General features: G+C 34.3%; 2 protein-coding genes across 2 annotated transcripts in view; one reads left to right on the forward strand and one right to left on the reverse strand.

Moving 5' to 3' along the window:
- Positions 1-11,301, forward strand: part of LOC132554806 (rap guanine nucleotide exchange factor 1-like) — a 76,072-nt gene extending 64,771 nt beyond the window's left edge. Inside the window, exons 15-21 of the mRNA XM_060219116.1 lie at positions 339-423; positions 1,318-1,412; positions 1,722-1,800; positions 2,013-2,114; positions 2,434-2,531; positions 3,108-3,239; positions 3,427-11,301. Coding sequence (XP_060075099.1) covers positions 339-423; positions 1,318-1,412; positions 1,722-1,800; positions 2,013-2,114; positions 2,434-2,531; positions 3,108-3,239; positions 3,427-3,571 — 736 coding nt within the window. The 3' untranslated portion in view covers positions 3,572-11,301. The remainder of the gene's footprint in view (positions 1-338; positions 424-1,317; positions 1,413-1,721; positions 1,801-2,012; positions 2,115-2,433; positions 2,532-3,107; positions 3,240-3,426) is intronic.
- A 2,197-nt stretch (positions 11,302-13,498) lies between these two features.
- LOC132554795 (uncharacterized) lies at positions 13,499-17,898 on the reverse strand. The gene is made up of 6 exons (XM_060219107.1): positions 17,725-17,898; positions 16,059-16,128; positions 15,339-15,389; positions 14,590-14,730; positions 14,195-14,262; positions 13,499-13,609 (listed from the first exon to the last, which is right to left on the reverse strand). The coding sequence occupies exons 1-6, from the start codon at positions 17,896-17,898 to the stop codon at positions 13,499-13,501; spliced, it is 615 nt and encodes a 204-aa protein (XP_060075090.1).
- Positions 17,899-19,023: the final 1,125 nt, after the last annotated feature.

Below are 19,023 nucleotides of genomic sequence, written 5' to 3' on the forward strand. Positions count from 1 at the left end.
ATACATACTTATCGTCCAGTGCTATCACTGAATCTTAAGCATGAACTCAGATTACACCAGAAACAATCCCATTTCGTTTTGCTTCCCTAACTGTTTCGACATGTGGACAAAAATGCTATCTACTGCGTAATTAGACCTTATGGTACAACATATAGTTATGTACTTCAACTTTCCTTTTTCTTGTCGGAGATTTCTCACACTTCCCTTGTAAGAATGTGCCTGTCGTGATCAGTTTTCCTGAAGTTATTGAATGTTCTACAGTCTAGGTGATATTCTAAAATTGTTTCATGTTGATTGTGGCAGCCTTTATCTGACCTGTATTATTGCCCTTGTTTCAGCCCTGCTGATCTTCTACATTTGAAGTCACATGATATTGCAGAACAGATGACACTAATGGATGCAGAGTTGTTCCAGAAAATTGAGGTGAATTGAGTGGCAATATGATACTTTTAAAAATCTTTTTAACTAAAATAATGAAATGAGAGTCACATAGCACCTTTTCTTTCTGCTCTTTGTGAGAATGATCACTGCAAAGTCAAATTTTTCATAGCTTCATTTTTGTGGTGATCTGATTACAATCAATTAAGCAGTTGATTAATTGTGTCACAGTTAACCCAGAAGTCTGCACAAAGTTTAGCATAGTCTTTAAATAAATTACTGAGTTCTGTATCAGCATAAACAGAAGTATCACATCACATAGTAAAGCACCGCTTCAAAATACACACATATCATATGTAATAATAAGGTAAACATTTACTTGTATACATGATGGAAATATTTCAAAACTTGGACGGACCAGTTATGATGAAGACAGAATTATTTGTCAGTTGTACATAGTTGTAATTATCCTTCAATAAACCCAAGGGACCAAAACATTTTTTCTTAATGAAAGTGGGGGCTGGGCTTATTACAAGACAATGAATTAAAACTCGCTTGAAATTTTACGGTACAACATTTTATATATGGTGGGGTTAATACCAAGCATGGGCTTCCCACTGGGTAAAGTAAATTACCTGCACGTTTTTAAGGTAGACTGTGACTATTTCACCAGTGAAGGGATATTTATAAATATGTTCTTACAATATTATAGCATATGATGTTATACAAGTCAGAGGATACAACTTGTTTAAGTGTTGGGAATTCAGTTCAGATAAAAGGTCAATATATAGGACAAATGTCGCTGTATCAAGGTAATAACATACATCATCACCTTATACTTCATATGGAAAGCAAAGATTCATTCCTATATGCTGGATAATTTGAAAAAAGAAAGTAAGAGCTATGCAGAACTTAATCAAGATTTCATTCTCTGTCTAGATTCCAGAAGTTCTTCTGTGGGCCCGAGAGCAGTCGGAGGAACTGAGTCCAAACTTGACCGAGTTCACAGAACATTTCAATAAAGTCTCCTACTGGTCAGTAACCCATTTCTTTGACACTATAATGATACAGACCAATTGAATATAGCAAAAATATCAAATAAGTTTTTCTTACAGATAATTCAACAGCTGATCGATAATTCTTAAGTGACAAATTGCTACAAAGCAATATTCCATTTATTGCTTATTCAAAAATTTATGTTTTCAAACTAAAGCTAATTATATTAAAAAACAAAAAATGTTTTACATCCTTAATTACTGAAAACTTCTTAACTTGCTGAAAATCTGGTAGGATTATCATGTCAGACCAGCAAATATATTATAACACTATGATTTTTGTTTCAGGTGTAGGACACAAATTCTCATTCAGGAGGAAGCAAAGGAACGGGAAAAGTATTTAATCAAATTTATAAAAATCATGAGGGTAAGTTGTATATGTCAAATTTCAGTGACATAAACTGTCCTAATATTTTACAACTATGTTGAAAAAATATACTTTCTTTAAGAAAACCTTTTTGAGTAACTTTTTTCCAGTGTAATTGAAGGATTTTAAAAAGACCTTTAGCAACCAATTGAGTCTTGAGTTAGCTAGGTGATGTGGCCTTCTATATACGCCGTTAACCTTGATATTTACAGCACCTGCGAAAGCTGAGTAATTTTAATTCCTACCTGGCCATCCTGTCAGCTGTAGATTCTGCACCCATACGACGTTTGGAGTGGCAGAGACAGAATCTGGAGGTATAAACTATGTGATATCTTAGGAAGCACTTCTAGAGATTTTAATCAAAATAGATCAATCCTTTGTAGGAGAAACAGAATAATGTGCTTATTACTGAGTATTTTCAAGCAATCAAGGTACACATACTATGATTTGATAGTTTGAAAATGTTAACTTTTTGATAAATGATCATGTAATTGGTGTAAATACAAGCAAAGCAAAGTGAAAATAAAACAAAAACAGTCGGTGAGATGTAACTCTTTTACTGAGTAATAATGGCTCTTTACAGATCACACATAAGTTGGTGTTGTCTATCACACATTTCATACACTTTTACAGGCCCTGAAAGAGTTTTGCCAGCTCATTGACAGTTCTGCATCATTCCGTGCCTACCGACAGGCTTTAAGTGAAACAGAGCCCCCATGTATACCTTACATGTAAGCATAATCGTCATCTCAAAGCTACAGAAGTGTCAGACTCTGGTCTGTGCTTTAGGTGTGCTGATAATATTCATGTTTATAATTTTATTTGGTGAATGTCGAGATGCATGAATGACTACAAGATGTATCTGTATATATATAAACTCCAAGGGCTTTTGACCACCTTTTGGAGACCATAGGATGATAGACCACTTATGGAAGTACTGGAATATTTTGTGATTTTAAAGTATCTAAAATTATTTGAATAATCATTTTTCTCAGGGGATTTCTATTCATTGATTTCATACATCCACAAACTGTTCAAACAAGTATAGATTTTTTTAAACCTATTAATATCCACAAAATCAGGTGTCCATGTGACAATATTTTGTTGAAAAGCAAAAGCAATTGAGCCCCACCCACCTCCCCCCAAAAAAATTAATATCAGATTAATTTCAGGGTTTATGTTTCATCATCAATGTGTATAACAGTTTAACACACTAAAATTTTTTAAATATCATGAACATTGCCCAAGGCTATATACAATTAGATAAACTAATCATATTCATATGATGTTTGTTATACTTGCTACAGTGGACTGATCCTACAGGACTTGACGTTTATAAACATCGGAAACCAAGACTTCCTACCTGACAAAAATGTTAACTTTGCCAAACGTTGGCAGCAGTTCAACATCCTTGATAGCATGAGGAGGTTCAAGAAATGGTAAATATCTGCTATGATGGAATGTTAACTTAGTTACAATTGATAAGGATTAGACAATGGTTTCTATCAATAATTTCTACACTTGATAATATATATATTCAAGTTGAAATCAGACTTACATGGTTAGCTATCATCTGTGACCATTGTAATGATAAAAATTAGATTTAAGCTTTTTTCTTCATTACAGTAATTATGAATGCAAGAGGAATGAAAAAATCATGGCGGTGTTCAATAACTTTGAGGATTATCTCAGTGAAGAAAGTCTCTGGCAGATATCGGAAAAAATCAAACCCAGAACTGTGAGGAAAAAGACTGAACCAGTGGAACCTTGATAAAACATTGGAAAGATCCATTCTGCTCTAGCTGAAAGTAGAAAATATCACGTGATGTAACCTTACCTCTCTGGAAGTGGGAAAATCACAGGATGTGATCTAACCTTTAGCTGGAATTGAGAAAAATCTTAGTGGTGACCTTTCAACCTCTAACTGGAAGTAGGAAATATCATTGCAGATGACTTTTCAGCTTCTGACTGGAGGTGGGAAATATCATAGTGTTGACATTTTAACCTCTAGCTTGAAGTGAAAAATATGGAATGTGATCTTTCAACTTCAAAGCCTGAAGAGGAAAAATATGATAAGATATGAAATGTGTAAAGGTATGATTTTGTATTAAGAAACTATTATTTAAATTGTTGAAAGTGGGAAAAGTACTGAAAGGTTGACGATATGTATACATGGCTGTTTTAAACCAAGGGGAATAACCCTTGTAGACCAGTAGCACAGTATACAATATATGGTAGTTTTTATTTTTAGAGTGTTGGTCGGTGCTATGCTTTTAGATAAGGATTATACCATGGTAGTTTAAATCTCAATAGACAAGGCCTTAGGAGATATTGTCAGTTGACAATACACTATCAAACAAGTCCATTTCAAATAGAATAAAGGAGTAGTAGGCCAATCAGATGCCTCAAGTTTTTAACCAGATACAGATGGTTTTCTTATTCAAATCTGATAATAGATTAAATCATCCTGCAAAGTGTTGTGTCAGCTTTGTTTTTCATCAGGTATTCGTATTAACTAAAATTGGGTAGTCTCTCAGCCTTGTTATACATTGGGTTGTCTCTCAGCTCAACCTTGTATTACACAGGGTTATATGAGTCTTGTATTACTCGGGGTTGTATGAGCTTGTATTACACAGGGTTGTAACTTCTTTGTCTTACAAAGGAGCTTTGTATAACATAGGTTTGTAACATCTTTGTCTTACAAAGAAGCTTTGTATTACACAGGGTTGTAACATCTTTGTCTTACAAAGGAGCTTTGTATTACACAGGGTTGTAACATCTTTGTCTTACAAAGGAGCTTTGTAAGAGTTGTATATCAGGCCTGTATTACATGGGTGATATCAACTTTGTTTACATAGTGCTGTGCCAGCCTTGTCACATATATAGGATTGGTTATTTGCATCTGCTTTCAATATCAGACAAGATTGTGTCAATGGTAAGCTTCATGCAATTTTGCCAAGTTTTTTAGTGAAAAAAGAGCATGCATTTCTATGTTTGCTACTTTCTAATTGAAACCTATTAATTGCAGAAAATTTCAGTGATAAGTCTGTGTTCATTTAGTGATAATATATGTCAAAATGCAGACCTGGATGATGTTTCTTTTGACTTTATGTGTTGTACTGGAATAAGGAAAGCATGTTGGAGTCCCTCATTTTGGTTATGTTTGGTAGCATTTAAAATGCAGAAAATTGGGAAAATTCTGAATTGTGATAGAGGATGTTTTTTGGTCTACTTTTATTGATACTGCCCGGGTATTTAGAATTATAGATTTATTGGATAGGGCCACTAATATGCAAATTAGTTATACCAACATTTATCACAGGGTAGATATTGTATATGCAAATGATTAACATATGTACTAGTCTGTAGTGACTACTAGGGCAGGCATTAGGCTGTAAAAGATGATGTCAGTATAATTATATCATGAAACAAAATCATTTCATTCATAACAATATCATATTTATTCCAATTCATTGTTTATGTCCTATCTTTCTGTTAATCTTCATATACATGATATGGACTACCTTTGCATACTTTTACTTTCTGTTTACATATATAAAGTACTACTATCTTAATTATCATTCTTAAAATTGTACACAATTCAGAAATGTGATTTTTACTGGGTGATGCATGCTATAAGCACTTGCTTTGTATGTCATTTGGATCATTTTGTAGTTGTGATGAAGTGCCAAGACAATAAGGCTTGTTTCGATGGATATGTTTGGCGATGTACTTACAAGTCTGATATAATCATTAGTATTATAGACATAGTAGTGTTTATAACATGATTTATCTCGATGTTTACAGTCACCTGACCTGTACAATATATTACACGACATGTGTGTGCCTGACATTTTGTCCTGTTGGCAAAAGAATGATTGAAACTTCGTGAAAAATGACTAAACCAAGAGTATTTATTTCATTCATGACTAGAATATGGAGAGGTGGAAATATTTGAGTATGCTAGGGGGTAACTGATGTATGATAAAAGTTGGTGGATTTGGTATGGTGTAGTGCGATGTGTGTAGATGTTGCTTCTGTAAATAATGGATATAAGTAGTAGACTGATGGATGTAGGATGTTACAAGTTTAATTTATTGAAATATAGATGTTTGCACAAAGTGCATTTTTGTGCTAATGACTGTACACATAGTATGCATTATACTACAGTACTAATGATATTGGATCTGTTACTGTTTGCATAACATTCAAAGTCAACAATGTACACCTGGAATGTCAGCAATGTACAACTGGAATGTCAGCAATGTACACCTGGAATGTCAGCAATGTACACCTGGAGTGTCAATAATGTACCAATTAAATGTCAACAATGTACATATGAAGTGTGAACAATATATCAAACGTAAACAAAGTTTACACCAATTGTGAACAATGTTTACGTCATGTCTCAACAATGTACACCTCCAATATCAACAATGTACACCTCCAATATCAACAATGTACACCTCCAATATCAACAATGTACACCTCCAATATCAACAATGTACACCTCCAATATCAACAATATACTTACTTAGTAGCAGTGTGTATTGCAAATGCAAACTTTTAACACTCAGGTGTCACCAGTGTATCAGATTATGTCAACAGTGTACACTTCCATTATTACCAATGTAAACTTATACCAGTAGTTACAGCTGTATGTAGTCATGTAACTAGTGTGTACAGCCATACTGAGTGTGTTCAGCCAATTTAAGCTATATTGTGCTTATGATGATGGTGATACACTTGTATCAAACAGTTATGTATATATAGGAGCACTTGTTAGTGTATGCGCACCACAATGTATCATGTATTGTTTATTTATTTTATATGTTATGCATATAGATATGTAATTATTATGAATTAAGGGACAGTTGTAATACTTCATTACCATTAGTTTTAATGTTGCTATGATATAGATAGGGAGCTGACTTTATTTTTACAAGTGACAGCCCAGCATGACAATGACCAGATTTTATCTGTGTAAAGGATTGATTGACAAACATGAGGAAATACCTGTATTTACTTTGTAAGCTTATATGACAGACATTATTCAATATCTGTATTAATCATCATCACTGTGAAACTCGGTTTTATAAGCATGCAAGATTCGGTTCTGCTTTTAAATAAAGGTGACCGAAAAAGACAAACATTATTGTAGGAAGTTTTGTGTAAAATATGAGTTACTAGGATAACTTGATAGAGAATCTACATGTATCTGCATGTCACATGCTGGCAAGGTACTGTCAGGCCAAGGTAGTGAAGGCCACTCGTACATACACATTTGTCTTGTAAGGTGATAGCTGACTATGTTCAAAAGATGTACGAAAGGTCAGTATATATTTACTGGTAGGTTTAGCTTTTCAGAGTGATGTCAAGTAGAAGTATTTGTGAGTAGATTCCTTAGATTATGTTCTTTTCATATTCATCATGCAAAGAAACTATCAAAATATTATACCATAAAAACTCTTGTAAGTTGTCAAGTGACATCCTGTCAGATAAAGAGCTGAAAGAAAAATTAAACTTTTAATTGGTTCATATCATTTATAATTTGAACAACACTTAATTTGATTTTTTAAACAGAAAAACACTACAAATTACAACAGTTTTTATGGTGATGGATGTTTGTTATGACAAGGTAATAATGCAGTTTTAATCTACAATTGTTGTGATAGAAATAATGTATTATGCAGTATCATTTTACATGCATTATGAATTTGATAATTTTGTAATTAACTAGTGAATGTCAAAAGTTGTTACATATTATTATTCCGTTGGTCAAAAGAATGATTGTGCCTGTGTGAACGTACATCCAATGACATTTATACAGCATTTACACACTGAAGTTATTCTTTCTGGAAGATCCTTATCAAACTTACAGAAAACATCTTGTACACATCAACTTAAACTTAGATAATCAATCACTTTGGCTTGGGTTTTTATGGTATTGTGTAAATAAGATCATCTTCGGTTTTCTTGTTTTTATCACAGATTGTTTTTCATCAAAAAGTGTTTCTACCAGTGGAATTATTGTCATAAATTTCAAACAAAACTATGTTGTCACTAATTGTTGAGGGAAAAATATTCGTGAGGAAGGACCTCAGGTTGGCATTGTTTTGTCAAAGATGAGTGGTAGAAAATATAGCAAATGAAAGTTGTTAGGGGAAAGTAATTAAAGGGAGACAATTTCATTTTTAAAAATGATTGAAATGAAGATATTATGCAATGATGAGTACAGAAAAGATAAAGGTCTTATGTGATGTCATCAATGATTACACAGAATGGATATCTCTATAAAAAAAAATTGTATAACAAACAGCTGAATTCTGTATATTGTTGCTTTTAACCTACCCTAAGACCATGACTTAAAGGAGAAGCAAGATGGATGTTACAGTGTAGAATGGTTGGTAGAGGATGTGTTGTTCTGATAAATACCAGAGTTTTACCCATGACATTTTCCAAATTATATCATTTGTACTTTCTCTATAGGTGATTATTTTGGCCAGCTAGAGAAAACACATATATTGACCAAAGACAAGTAGAAAATTATTATGGGAAAAAAAGTGATGGCTATAATTGTAAGAGAATTGTTTGGAAAATCAATGGTTTTCAAAGATGTGCAGGTAATAGCTTTAGTCGGTGGGAGATTGCTTTAGTCAAACAGACGATTGCTTTGGATAGACAATTATTTTCTACCAGTAACTGTAATGATGAAAATATTTTTGTACAGGTGACTCGTTCATATAATATAACACATGTAAGGAAAGGCTCTCCATATTTTGAAATAGATTTTAAATTGACTTCATACTTCTTTTCATACAGAATTTGACATGACTTCGTAATTACATTTTCCTTTGTTGGGTTTGTACAATATTTGTGAGACTTGAGAGTGATTACTTGGAGTGTTGAGTCCAGTCCACCACTGAAGAGTTACTACCATGAGAGTAATGCCTAGTTAAACAAACAACTGGACAGTTACAACATTGATGGTGACTCTGAGTCCAGTTCACAACTGGAAAGTAAATACTGTAGGCGTGACTCCCAAGTCCAGCCTGTGACTTGAGAATGACTTCTATGGGTGTAACTCCTAGTCCAGTCAATGACTGGAGAGTAACTGCTGCAGACTGACTTCTAGCCCAGTCCATGACTGTCTATGTTCATGTTCATGAGTGTCCACTGAGGGTGTGACTTTTAGTCCAATCAATAGCAAAGATTGACTACTGTAGATGTGACTTTTAGTCCAGCCAATGACTGGATAATGACTACTGTCAGTGTGGCTTTTAGTACAGCCAATGACTGTAGATTGGCTACCGTGGGTGTGACTTTTAGTCCAGCCAATGACTGGAGATTGACCACTTTGGTTGTGACTTCTAGTCCAGCCAATGACTGTGGAGTAACCAAGGATAAGTGAAAGGAATACTTTTATGTTGAAATTTTTCTGATGAGTGAGTACTTAAATTGTTTTGAGGTTTAAATACAACTTATAGACTATATTATTATGTTGTGATAGAGATCTACTGAAAAGTGGTTTAGTGCCCTTACATACAATCATTACTACATGCTCATACGTATTAGATTCCAGCATCTTACCTTCACACCTCATCATTATCATCAGTCACCATGGAAAACTTGAGTACTTATTATATATCTTTTTACATCATCATGACTTCCCACACACGGTAAAACATTTAGTAACAGGAATGGTCTGTTACTTTGTGTCACAGTATCTGCTTCATGGCTTTTTGGGCATTACTAGTATGATTTGTGAGCTTAGCACATGCTATTTTCACTTTATGATTATACGTGTATTCTGCTGTCAAATTTCAGTTCTCATGACTAGTGTGTTACTACACTTTTATTGAAATTACAATTAAAGCAAGGAAATTCAAACAGGACTAAAGACGATCCAAACAAATTGGTTCTCTATTGATAAAACCTTGGATTTTGAGGATCAGAGAAGTGCATTACATTGGACATCAAATAAAAAGAAATTGTAATGACATCTGTTCTTAAAGTAGATAATTTGCTGTTTGATTGCAAGTTTAGATGATTTTAAACATTAAAAAATAGCAAAGAAACAACATGCTGAAAATGGTAAATAATTGGAAGTGTGGTTCTACTTGATGGCCATTTTGTCAGCCGATCCATATTCAGTTTTTCTTAATCTCCCAAATATGACAGACTAACAAATTAGCCCAGTATTGATCGTTTCCTTGATGTGCCATGAGTTGTTATACAATTCAAGTTTTAAGAAAGTGCTTTTAATTTTTGTTTTGTTAATATGATGTGTTTTTGTTGAATACAGCTCCCACTTTGTGTAATTGTTGAGTTTACAAGGCTGTGAACAAAATATTCAGTTTTGAAAGTTAGATAGAAATTCAGTGTATCGTGTGAGAAGTTATTTATCATATTGGAATTTTATTTCAGTAGAATTTTTTTTACGAACTCGTCTCACTTTATCTCAACTTTGACCAAAGATTATTTTCTTATTTTTGTTTTTTTATAAATGAATAATGAAATTGAGTTGTAATCTTACCTTAAGCCTACAAAAAAAAAAGGATTTTTTTCTTAATATCAAATACATATAAAAATCATTAATATTATGTTTCATCAAATTGAGTTAAAATCTTAAGAATTCTGAGTCTTGTAATATATTCAACAGAACCATACAGTTCTATGCTGTTGATGTAATATAAAAGTCATTGGTTGAATTACTGTTAAAAATGGGCTGTTATATAATAGGATGACAAAGCCATTCAGATTGGTACTGTAGTAACTGGGGCAATCTAGATGGAGAAACTACTTATAACTTCATGCAAACAGTCAGATAATTTAAGCTACTTGTTGTAGTATCACATCCTATAATGTTTGAAATGTACACATTACTGGTAGTTTTGTTGATACTTGTGTGTCACCAATGTAAATTGTTTATTTGTAGGTTTTACATATGTTACAATGGTAAAGGTATGATACCGGTCCGTCTTTACCGTTTATTTATTTATATCCTATGTTAATGAGTTACCAGTATATACATATATGTATATTATCCCGATGTAATTAGTAAGAACTTGTGAGTGTATTTAAAAGTATTTTAATGATTATTTGAAACTTTTGTGTAAATTTCTTTGAGTATTTGTACTATATGTCATTATCACCCAATGATTATTTAAAAAACCTAATGTGACATTTTTGTATGTGTTTATACACAAATGTATTATTTATACCCTTCTAGACTGTGACAGTGTTACTATAAATACCCATGTGTATATCATGTATATCCGTGTCAGTTTTCCAGTGTTTCAATGGTGCATACATAAGTTTATGTTCTAGTGAATGGCTGATGATCCCATCGTCTATCAATGTGATATTTTTCCTTCCTCTCTCTCTCTCTCTCTCTCCCTGTCACGTGTTGTGTGTCCTCATCACATAATTTTCTCATCACTGAATTTAAGCTGTACCAAAACATACAGAAACGACATAAATAAAACAGTCAATACACTTTTCAACTTTGTTTGTCATTTTTAGGTCACTTGGTGACCTATTGCGATCACCTTTGTCCAGTTTCCATAAACAATTTAACATTTTAACAGGAATTGGTAATGGGTTGGGGAGGGAAGGGAAGCTACAGTTTTGTGTTAGGTCCATTCCTCCTTCCATTATTTTATTCATTCTGACCTTTGACCTACATCAAAGAAAAAAGTTGTCTCCTACTGTACTTGTCACTGCCACTTCATACTAGGGGTATGGATTCACTTTGGTAAGGCAGTAATTATGTATCAAAAGTCACTCTCACCTACAGTTTGGCCTTGACATCAAAGCAAAAGTTTGTCAAGCTATAATTTTACATTCAATAGGGACTTCATTTCATAGAATTTTCTTGCTACTTATTTTTTACAATCTTCACAATTGCATGTGGTGGACCTAAAGGCCTGATTTACTATTTCTGCACCTTATTTCGACATTTCTTTCCATCAATTTTGTTTTTCTTCAGCCGTCTCTTGGTTTCAAAATTTAGGCACTTGGCATCACTAACGAATCCTGGAAGAAAGAAACAGCTGTCGGATGCAGTTTAAATCATTAATTGACTTCACTGCATCTAATTCACTTTTTTTTATTAACGTACCATTCACTTGTGTCTCTTTTGTAAAATCTTACTGTTATTTTGGAGAAATTCTACATTGAACATTCTCATATTTCATCTATAGGTTCCTGTTGGTCTCTAGTTATGCAAATTTGATGTTTCCATGCACCTGGTTCTGACCTATACTTCACATAGTTCAGGGTTTCGAAAGGCTCAAACCAAGTAGTCTGAAACAAAAATTCTCCCAGAATGGACACAAAAAAAATACAGAATGCCAAAAAACATTAATATAAGTTTGCAAGTACTTCTTTCTTAATTCTCTCTGGATAAAATAGCTTGACGTTCATGTATATGCTGAATTGAAATTGATAAAAATATTGTTTAATGAAGTAGAATGCAAGATACACAGCAAGCTCTGTAGCTCTTTTAGGGAGGTCCCTAAACTAATACTTACTAAATAGTAGTAGCGCCATCTGTATTGCATCTTTATAGTTAATATTGTTAAAATTTGTTGTCAATTATGGTAAATGCTAATCTATATAAAGCGACAAATTTACTTAAGTGTCCTAAACAATTGTTACTATTTTCCTTTTCTACCTTATTGTATTTTCTATTTTTAGGTCATCTGACCAGAAGGGTCAGGAAGACCTATAAAAATAATGTTTTGTCTGTTGTCCTCCACTGTCCTCTGTGGGTAAACTTTCCATTCAAATGTTTATTTCTCAATAACCAAAAGGCCCTGGGTTCTGATATTGGGCCTGTAGCATGATAGTGTGGAGGGTTGCAAAGTTTGTTAGCATAAATGACCTTGACTTACTTTCAAGGTCACAGGGGTCAATATGTTAAAATCTTTAAAGGGCTTCTTCGCAATCCAGAAGGCCCACAGTGCTCATATTAGGTCCATTACATGATGGGATTAAGGGCTACTAAGTTTGTTAGTACAACCTTAACTGAATTTTGGGTTACTGGGGTCAAATATGTTAAGATCTTCTAACAACCTCTTCCCATTAACCAAAAGGCTTAGGGGAACTGATATTGATCCTGTGGCATGCTGGGATGAAGGGTTAAAATTTTGTTCACTTGATTGGCATCTTCTCTTTTTGAATGTCACAGGGGTCAAATGTGTTAAAATCTTCAAATGGTCCAGGCTGTTGATATTGGTTCTTTAAGTGGATGAAGGACTACCAATTCGTTCAAATAATTGACCTTGACCTATATTCAAGATCCCTTTGGTTAAGTGAGTTGATATCTGAGAATTTATTTTTCAACAAGCAAATAGGGTTCAGAGTAATACCATTTGTGTAGTAGTATGTATTAAGAATATGATTTCAAGTTTGAAGAAAATTTTTTTATGAATCAACATTGTCTTCTTTTTAAGGTGTAGATTGAGCAAGTTATTTAAGGCCTAATTGGCCTATTTCATATATAGGTCTTCGTAGTCAGGTGACCGTTAAGACATATGTGCCTCTTGTTATCTATTAAATATTCTAATAAAAGAAATTTCCAACCAAATCCCATTTTTGGCCATGTAACCTTGACCCTGACCATGTTGGCTGATTTCTCACTTGTTTTACTAGTATACCACTGAATCCCAATTTCGCTTGTTTAACAACCAGATTACTCCATTTTCCCTCCCTTTTCTGTCTTCCATCTGGCTCTGGTATTGCGCTCTATTTCGAGTTTCTTCCCCGATAGTTCAGGCTCCATCATAGCTCTGTCTGCCTTGGGCTACTCAGTTTAATAAATGCGTTTCAATTCAATTTCTATCCTGTACACAGGAACATTTCGCCGCAATTTTAACCTTTTCATCCTTTCTTCAAAAGTGCGAAAGAAAATGGGTGAATATTGATTTTTTAAACTGATATCTTTACGTTTTCAACATTAAGCGAAATTGAACAGGTTTATGCGGGTGCGACAAAGAAACTGTGAAGTCGTCTGTTGATGTTATCTGAATCGTGACCATTTCTGTAACTGTAACAGTTATTGTAATATGTATCTTCGATTCTCAAATACGAGCACGAGAGTCGGAACTTCAATTAATTTTGGATATTAATAGTGACTGTTCTTGTGTCATGCATACCGATTTGAAGCTTAACAGGCGTATTTCTCCCTATCAACGCCACTTGGTATAAATGTTGACTACACAAGTCATACCTTGGCTACATTTTCGCACTCATTTCAGACAGTCAGTGATTAGTAGAATGAAATAGTTTCTCTATTCAAAACTATTTATGTAAAGTCAACCACATCCTTTGCACGCTCGAGTTTCATCAAATACAAAACAGACAACATTTAGGTTTGAATATCCTTTACTGGTTGTGAAGGTCCGACTTTTCTGGGGTCCATAACTGGAGGGTATCTGGACAGGATCAGATTAGGGACTGTAACAAAATGAGGTCCATTACCAAATGGCTTGTCAAATATGTCGGCTCGTTAAATATTGTTTTGCTAAAGAACAGCACAGTGATATTGTTCAACTGCAATTTATGTAAAGGTGTATGCTACCCGTAATTAATTTATAATTTAAAAAGATAATGTAGTTTTAAGAATAGATTGGTGCCGTTTTCTATATTATCAAAGATTTCACATATTTGGCCAGATTTGTGAATACCAGTAGCTGGACCGCTGAATGGGGTGGCTGAATGGCGAAACTAATCTATTAAATGATAACACTTCAGCTATCACGGACTATAAACCGCCAGACTTACCTATCCCAGTGGCGGGACCCCCGGGTGGGGTATGACTGAATCGTGAAGCTTTCTGGGCCTGGACCTCGGGTAAGAGGCTTGGGTTTCGATAGCTAATTCGGGAGGTGGTAGTCTCTGTATACACGACGGCGGGGGCCTTGCCTACGTCATAAAAACGGTGTCATGTATAATACGACATTTAGTAGCAATACTAAGCAAATGTCACCTGCATACAAATTGTTCTTTCTCAACCTCTAAAAGGCGAGACTTATATAGACCTGCCTCGATTTAATCAGAGTTTTAATTAGTAAAGACGGGAACATTTAGGACTGTGTACATTGCAATGCAAATTTCTGTGTTATTTTACGTCTAGTTGTTGTCTTGTTCGAGCTTTCCTCGTATAACTAATAGCGAAACCAAAACCCATCTGTTCGGCTAAACTACTGAAATGGTTGTGGATAAATCTATTAATTGGCAAGACGTTATGGCGGTTCAAATTCAGAAGCAGTCTCCTGTGTTTCCGACGATGACGGACAAATCCTGAAAGAACCAGGACTTGTTACAGTCTATGCCTTCAATTTTAATTCTAACACAATTTGATTTTTTTTTTCAAAGTGCGTTGTTGACTTGGTCCAGTTTTTGAGGTGAATTGGAAAAAATGCATTGAGCTTGTCCCAATAAAGCGTTTTAATCGTTTTTTTTTTTAAATTCAAAGTGCGTAATTTTCTCGAAAATGGTTGTAAATTCATTCCTTTAATGTTTATATTTACCTATTTCGTTGACGTGCCGTATGAAGGGTCCACAGCTGAAGTTTACCCACCCTGGAACAAGTCATAATTTCACCGGTTAAGCCAAAATCAGTAACACTATTGTCGCAAAGTCACCTGGTTGTGTTAGATCAACCAGATATTGGTCATATCAAGACCGGCTTAGATAATTTATAAAATGCTTCATCTGTAATTTCTATTTTTAAGGGTTATTTTTTTTATCTAATGTAGACAAATGGTCAAACGTAACATCAAATTATATAAATACATGTGTGATAATTATACAAGAAAATTGGTTGCTAACAGAAAATTATCCAGTTTATGCAGTATAAAGTTGGTCTATAAAGGTCCTGTTATATGTATGTGGATTGTAATACAGGCCTAGTCGAAACTAGTTGAAATAATGTCAGAAGGTCTGGGCTTATTTCATAAACGAACACTGATAAAATTGTCAACGTCACTTTGATATTTAGTTACCTCGTATTAAACAGGCACTTCCGGCCTTGTTGTGTGAATATCCATATCATCTCAATTTTCCAACATTATGTTGTTAAAAAAAATTAACGACAAATCAGTTTACAATATTCGTTGGAAGAAGTTCCCGAAACAAAAGAACTACTGCTGTTGATCGCATGGTACAAATCCCCAACAGAATCTGTAGATGCATATCATAAGTACTGACCGTGATTGATGTATTGAGGTATAAAAATGGAGGGTACATACTTAAGTGATCTGCCATGGCGGGTATCCTCTTTGCTATCTTGTTGAAGTCGGGATGCCAAATGCCATACGACTGGGAAAAAACATCACAACAGCATTCATATTACTGTATAGACCTTACATCACACCTCAAACTCTCTTAATCTGATGATAATTACAGAGCTTAATATGGTGATAACTACAGAGCCTTATATGGTGATAACTACAGAGCTTAATGTGATGATAATTACAAAGCTTAATATGGTGATAACTACAGAACCTTGTATGGTGATAACAAGAGTTTAATGTGATGGTAATTACAGAGATCATTTCAGAGCTTAATATGGTGATAACTACAGAGCCTTATATGGTGATAACAAGAGCTAAATGTGATAATTACAGAGCTTAATATGGTTATAACTACAGAGCTTGATGTGATGATAATTACAGAGCTTAATATGGTGATAACTACAGAACCTTGTATGGTGATAACAAGAGCTTAATGTGATGGTAATTACAGAGCTTAATATGGTTATAACTACAGAGCTTAATATGGTTATAACTACAGAGCTTGATGTGATGATAATTACAGAGCTTAATATGGTTATAACTACAGAGCTTGATGTGATGATAATTACAGAGCTTAATATGGTGATAGCTACAGAAACTTGTATGGTGATAACAAGAGCTTAATGTGATGATAATTACAGAAATCATTTCAGAGCTTAATATGTTGATAACTACAGAGCTTAATATGTTGATAACTACAGAGCTTAATGTGATGATAATTACAGAGCTTAATGTGATGATAATTACAGAGCTTAATATGTTGATAACTACAGAGCTTAATGTGATGATAATTACAGAGCTTAATATGTTGATAACTACAGAGCTTAATGTGATAATTACAGAACTTAATGTGATGATAATTACAGAGCTTAATGTGATAATTACAAAGCTTAATGTGATGATAATTACAGAGCTTAATGTGATAATTACAAAGCTTAATGTGATGATAATTACAGAGCTTAATGTGATGATAATTACAGAGCTTAATATGTTGATAACTACAGAGCTTAATGTGATGATAATTACAGAGCTTAATGTGATGATAATTACAGAGCTTAATATGTTGATAACTACAGAGCTTAATGTGATGATAATTACAGAGCTTAATATGTTGATAACTACATAGCTTAATGTGATAATTACAGAACTTAATGTGATGATAATTACAGAGCTTAATGTGATAATTACAAAGCTTAATGTGATGATAATTACAGAGCTTAATGTGATAATTACAAAGCTTAATGTGATGATAATTACAGAGCTTAATGTGATGATAATTACAGAGCTTAATATGGTGGTAAATACAGAGCTTTACGCGATGATAATTACAGTGCGCAATATGGTGATAATAACAGGGCATGGGAGTATTTCCTAATCGATTTAATTAAATAAATAAAGCTGGCCAAGAAAAGCAATTTTCGAAAAGGGATACGTGTTACAACTAACATACCGCACGGGTACCATGAACAAGTCACCACCATCGAAAACCACTGATAGGACTTCAGGGTATTGTACATAAAGGAATAAGATATCACATACACGTGTATGAAATGACGTAGGCAGCATTAAGCGGCGCTTCTTTATGAAATTGTAGAGGAATAGATGTTACTTTTTAACTAACCGGCTTTTCCTGACTAATGAGTTGGTATCTCAGGCCCGGGGGGTGAGGGTTGGCTACACGTGTAGGAGACAGGATTCTGGGGAGGTACCGTGGTTTAGTTGTCTCGAAACCACTATAATCAGACAGGGTTGTGGTGCGTGGTTTTCGCGTTCGCTTCGTGAAGACATTTGCCATTATCTCACAGCTATATATCACTAGTGTATCAATATACAAATCCCTTGTTTCCTAGGATTGTCTCAAAAGTCCGAGCCCAGCACGATATACCTCACATCCAGCGAGTTACATAAATCCCTTGTTTCCTAGGATTGTCTCAAAAGTCCCAGCCCAGCACCATATACCTCACATCCAGCGAGTTACATAAATCCCTTGTTTCCTAGGATTGTCTCAAAAGTACCAGCCCAGCACGATATACCTCACAGCCAGCGAGTTACATCATTACTCGTATATTAAAATGTAGCTATGAACAGTGTTGAGCTACAGTAACTATGATATGACGCAAAAATTGTGTGACGTCATAAACAGTATCGTAGTGTGACGTCACATTTTCCAACAACATGAAACTAGTTTGTACAAAAGACTCACAATATATTATCCCCTTTCAATACAAATTTTAACATTATTAAGCCCCATCCTACAGCTGTTTCGTCCTTTTGGGACACGTTAGTGCTGCTAAAGTTTGTGTTAAATGCTAGGTGATATCGATCGGAGGCATTCCGTTATGGCGATTAATAATACATTAAGCAGTGAAATAACATAAGTATAGACATGTTACTTGTTAGACTATATTTTACGATCAAAATACACAACACAGCCCGAGGTGACTATTCTAGGTTCAATGCTAATTGAACATACCCGTTGTTTATTCCACTTGCCCTTACTTGAAGCGATGTCCTAAATGAAATACAGCTCAGGTTATTATAGTGGGAATATATACACGTACAACAGGTAAGTACAACTGCTACAGGTATAACGGCTGTAATTACAGTTCTTTATGGATTAAGACAGACAATCTTTACAGTCAACAGGGTCACAGTGAGAGTCGCCGATGTGTGTCCGGGCTTGAAAGTTCTATTAGAATTTCACCAGTAGCTAAGGAATTAAATCCTAAACCGCGCATGCGTGCTGTTTTACGTTGCCACATGGTATTAAGATTGACCCTCGGGTATAGTATCAGAAAAAAAGTATTAGCGGTGTTTTTCACCCAATCTGTCCGGTTCATCTGAATCAGGTAAGTTACGTTTTTTAAATGTTCACTTTTAACTAATTTAAGACTTTATTGATTACGATATACAATAATAT

This window comes from Ylistrum balloti, unplaced genomic scaffold (assembly GCF_031769215.1).
Source record: "Ylistrum balloti isolate Yb309-2 unplaced genomic scaffold, AGI_CSIRO_Ybal_v1 Utg370444, whole genome shotgun sequence".
In the NCBI taxonomy this organism is placed as follows: Eukaryota; Metazoa; Mollusca; class Bivalvia; order Pectinida; family Pectinidae; genus Ylistrum; species Ylistrum balloti.

Coding starts and splice junctions, on each gene's coding strand:
- LOC132554795 (XM_060219107.1), bottom strand. CDS start 17,898: ATGGCAAATGTCTTCACGAAGCGAACGCGAAAACCACGCACCACAACC. Junction 15,390..16,058: donor CGCCATGGCAGATCACTTAA/GTATGTACCCTC, acceptor GACTTGTTCCAG/GGTGGGTAAACTTCAGCTGT. Junction 13,610..14,194: donor AAGTCGGACCTTCACAACCA/GTAAAGGATATT, acceptor TAAACTGAGTAG/CCCAAGGCAGACAGAGCTAT.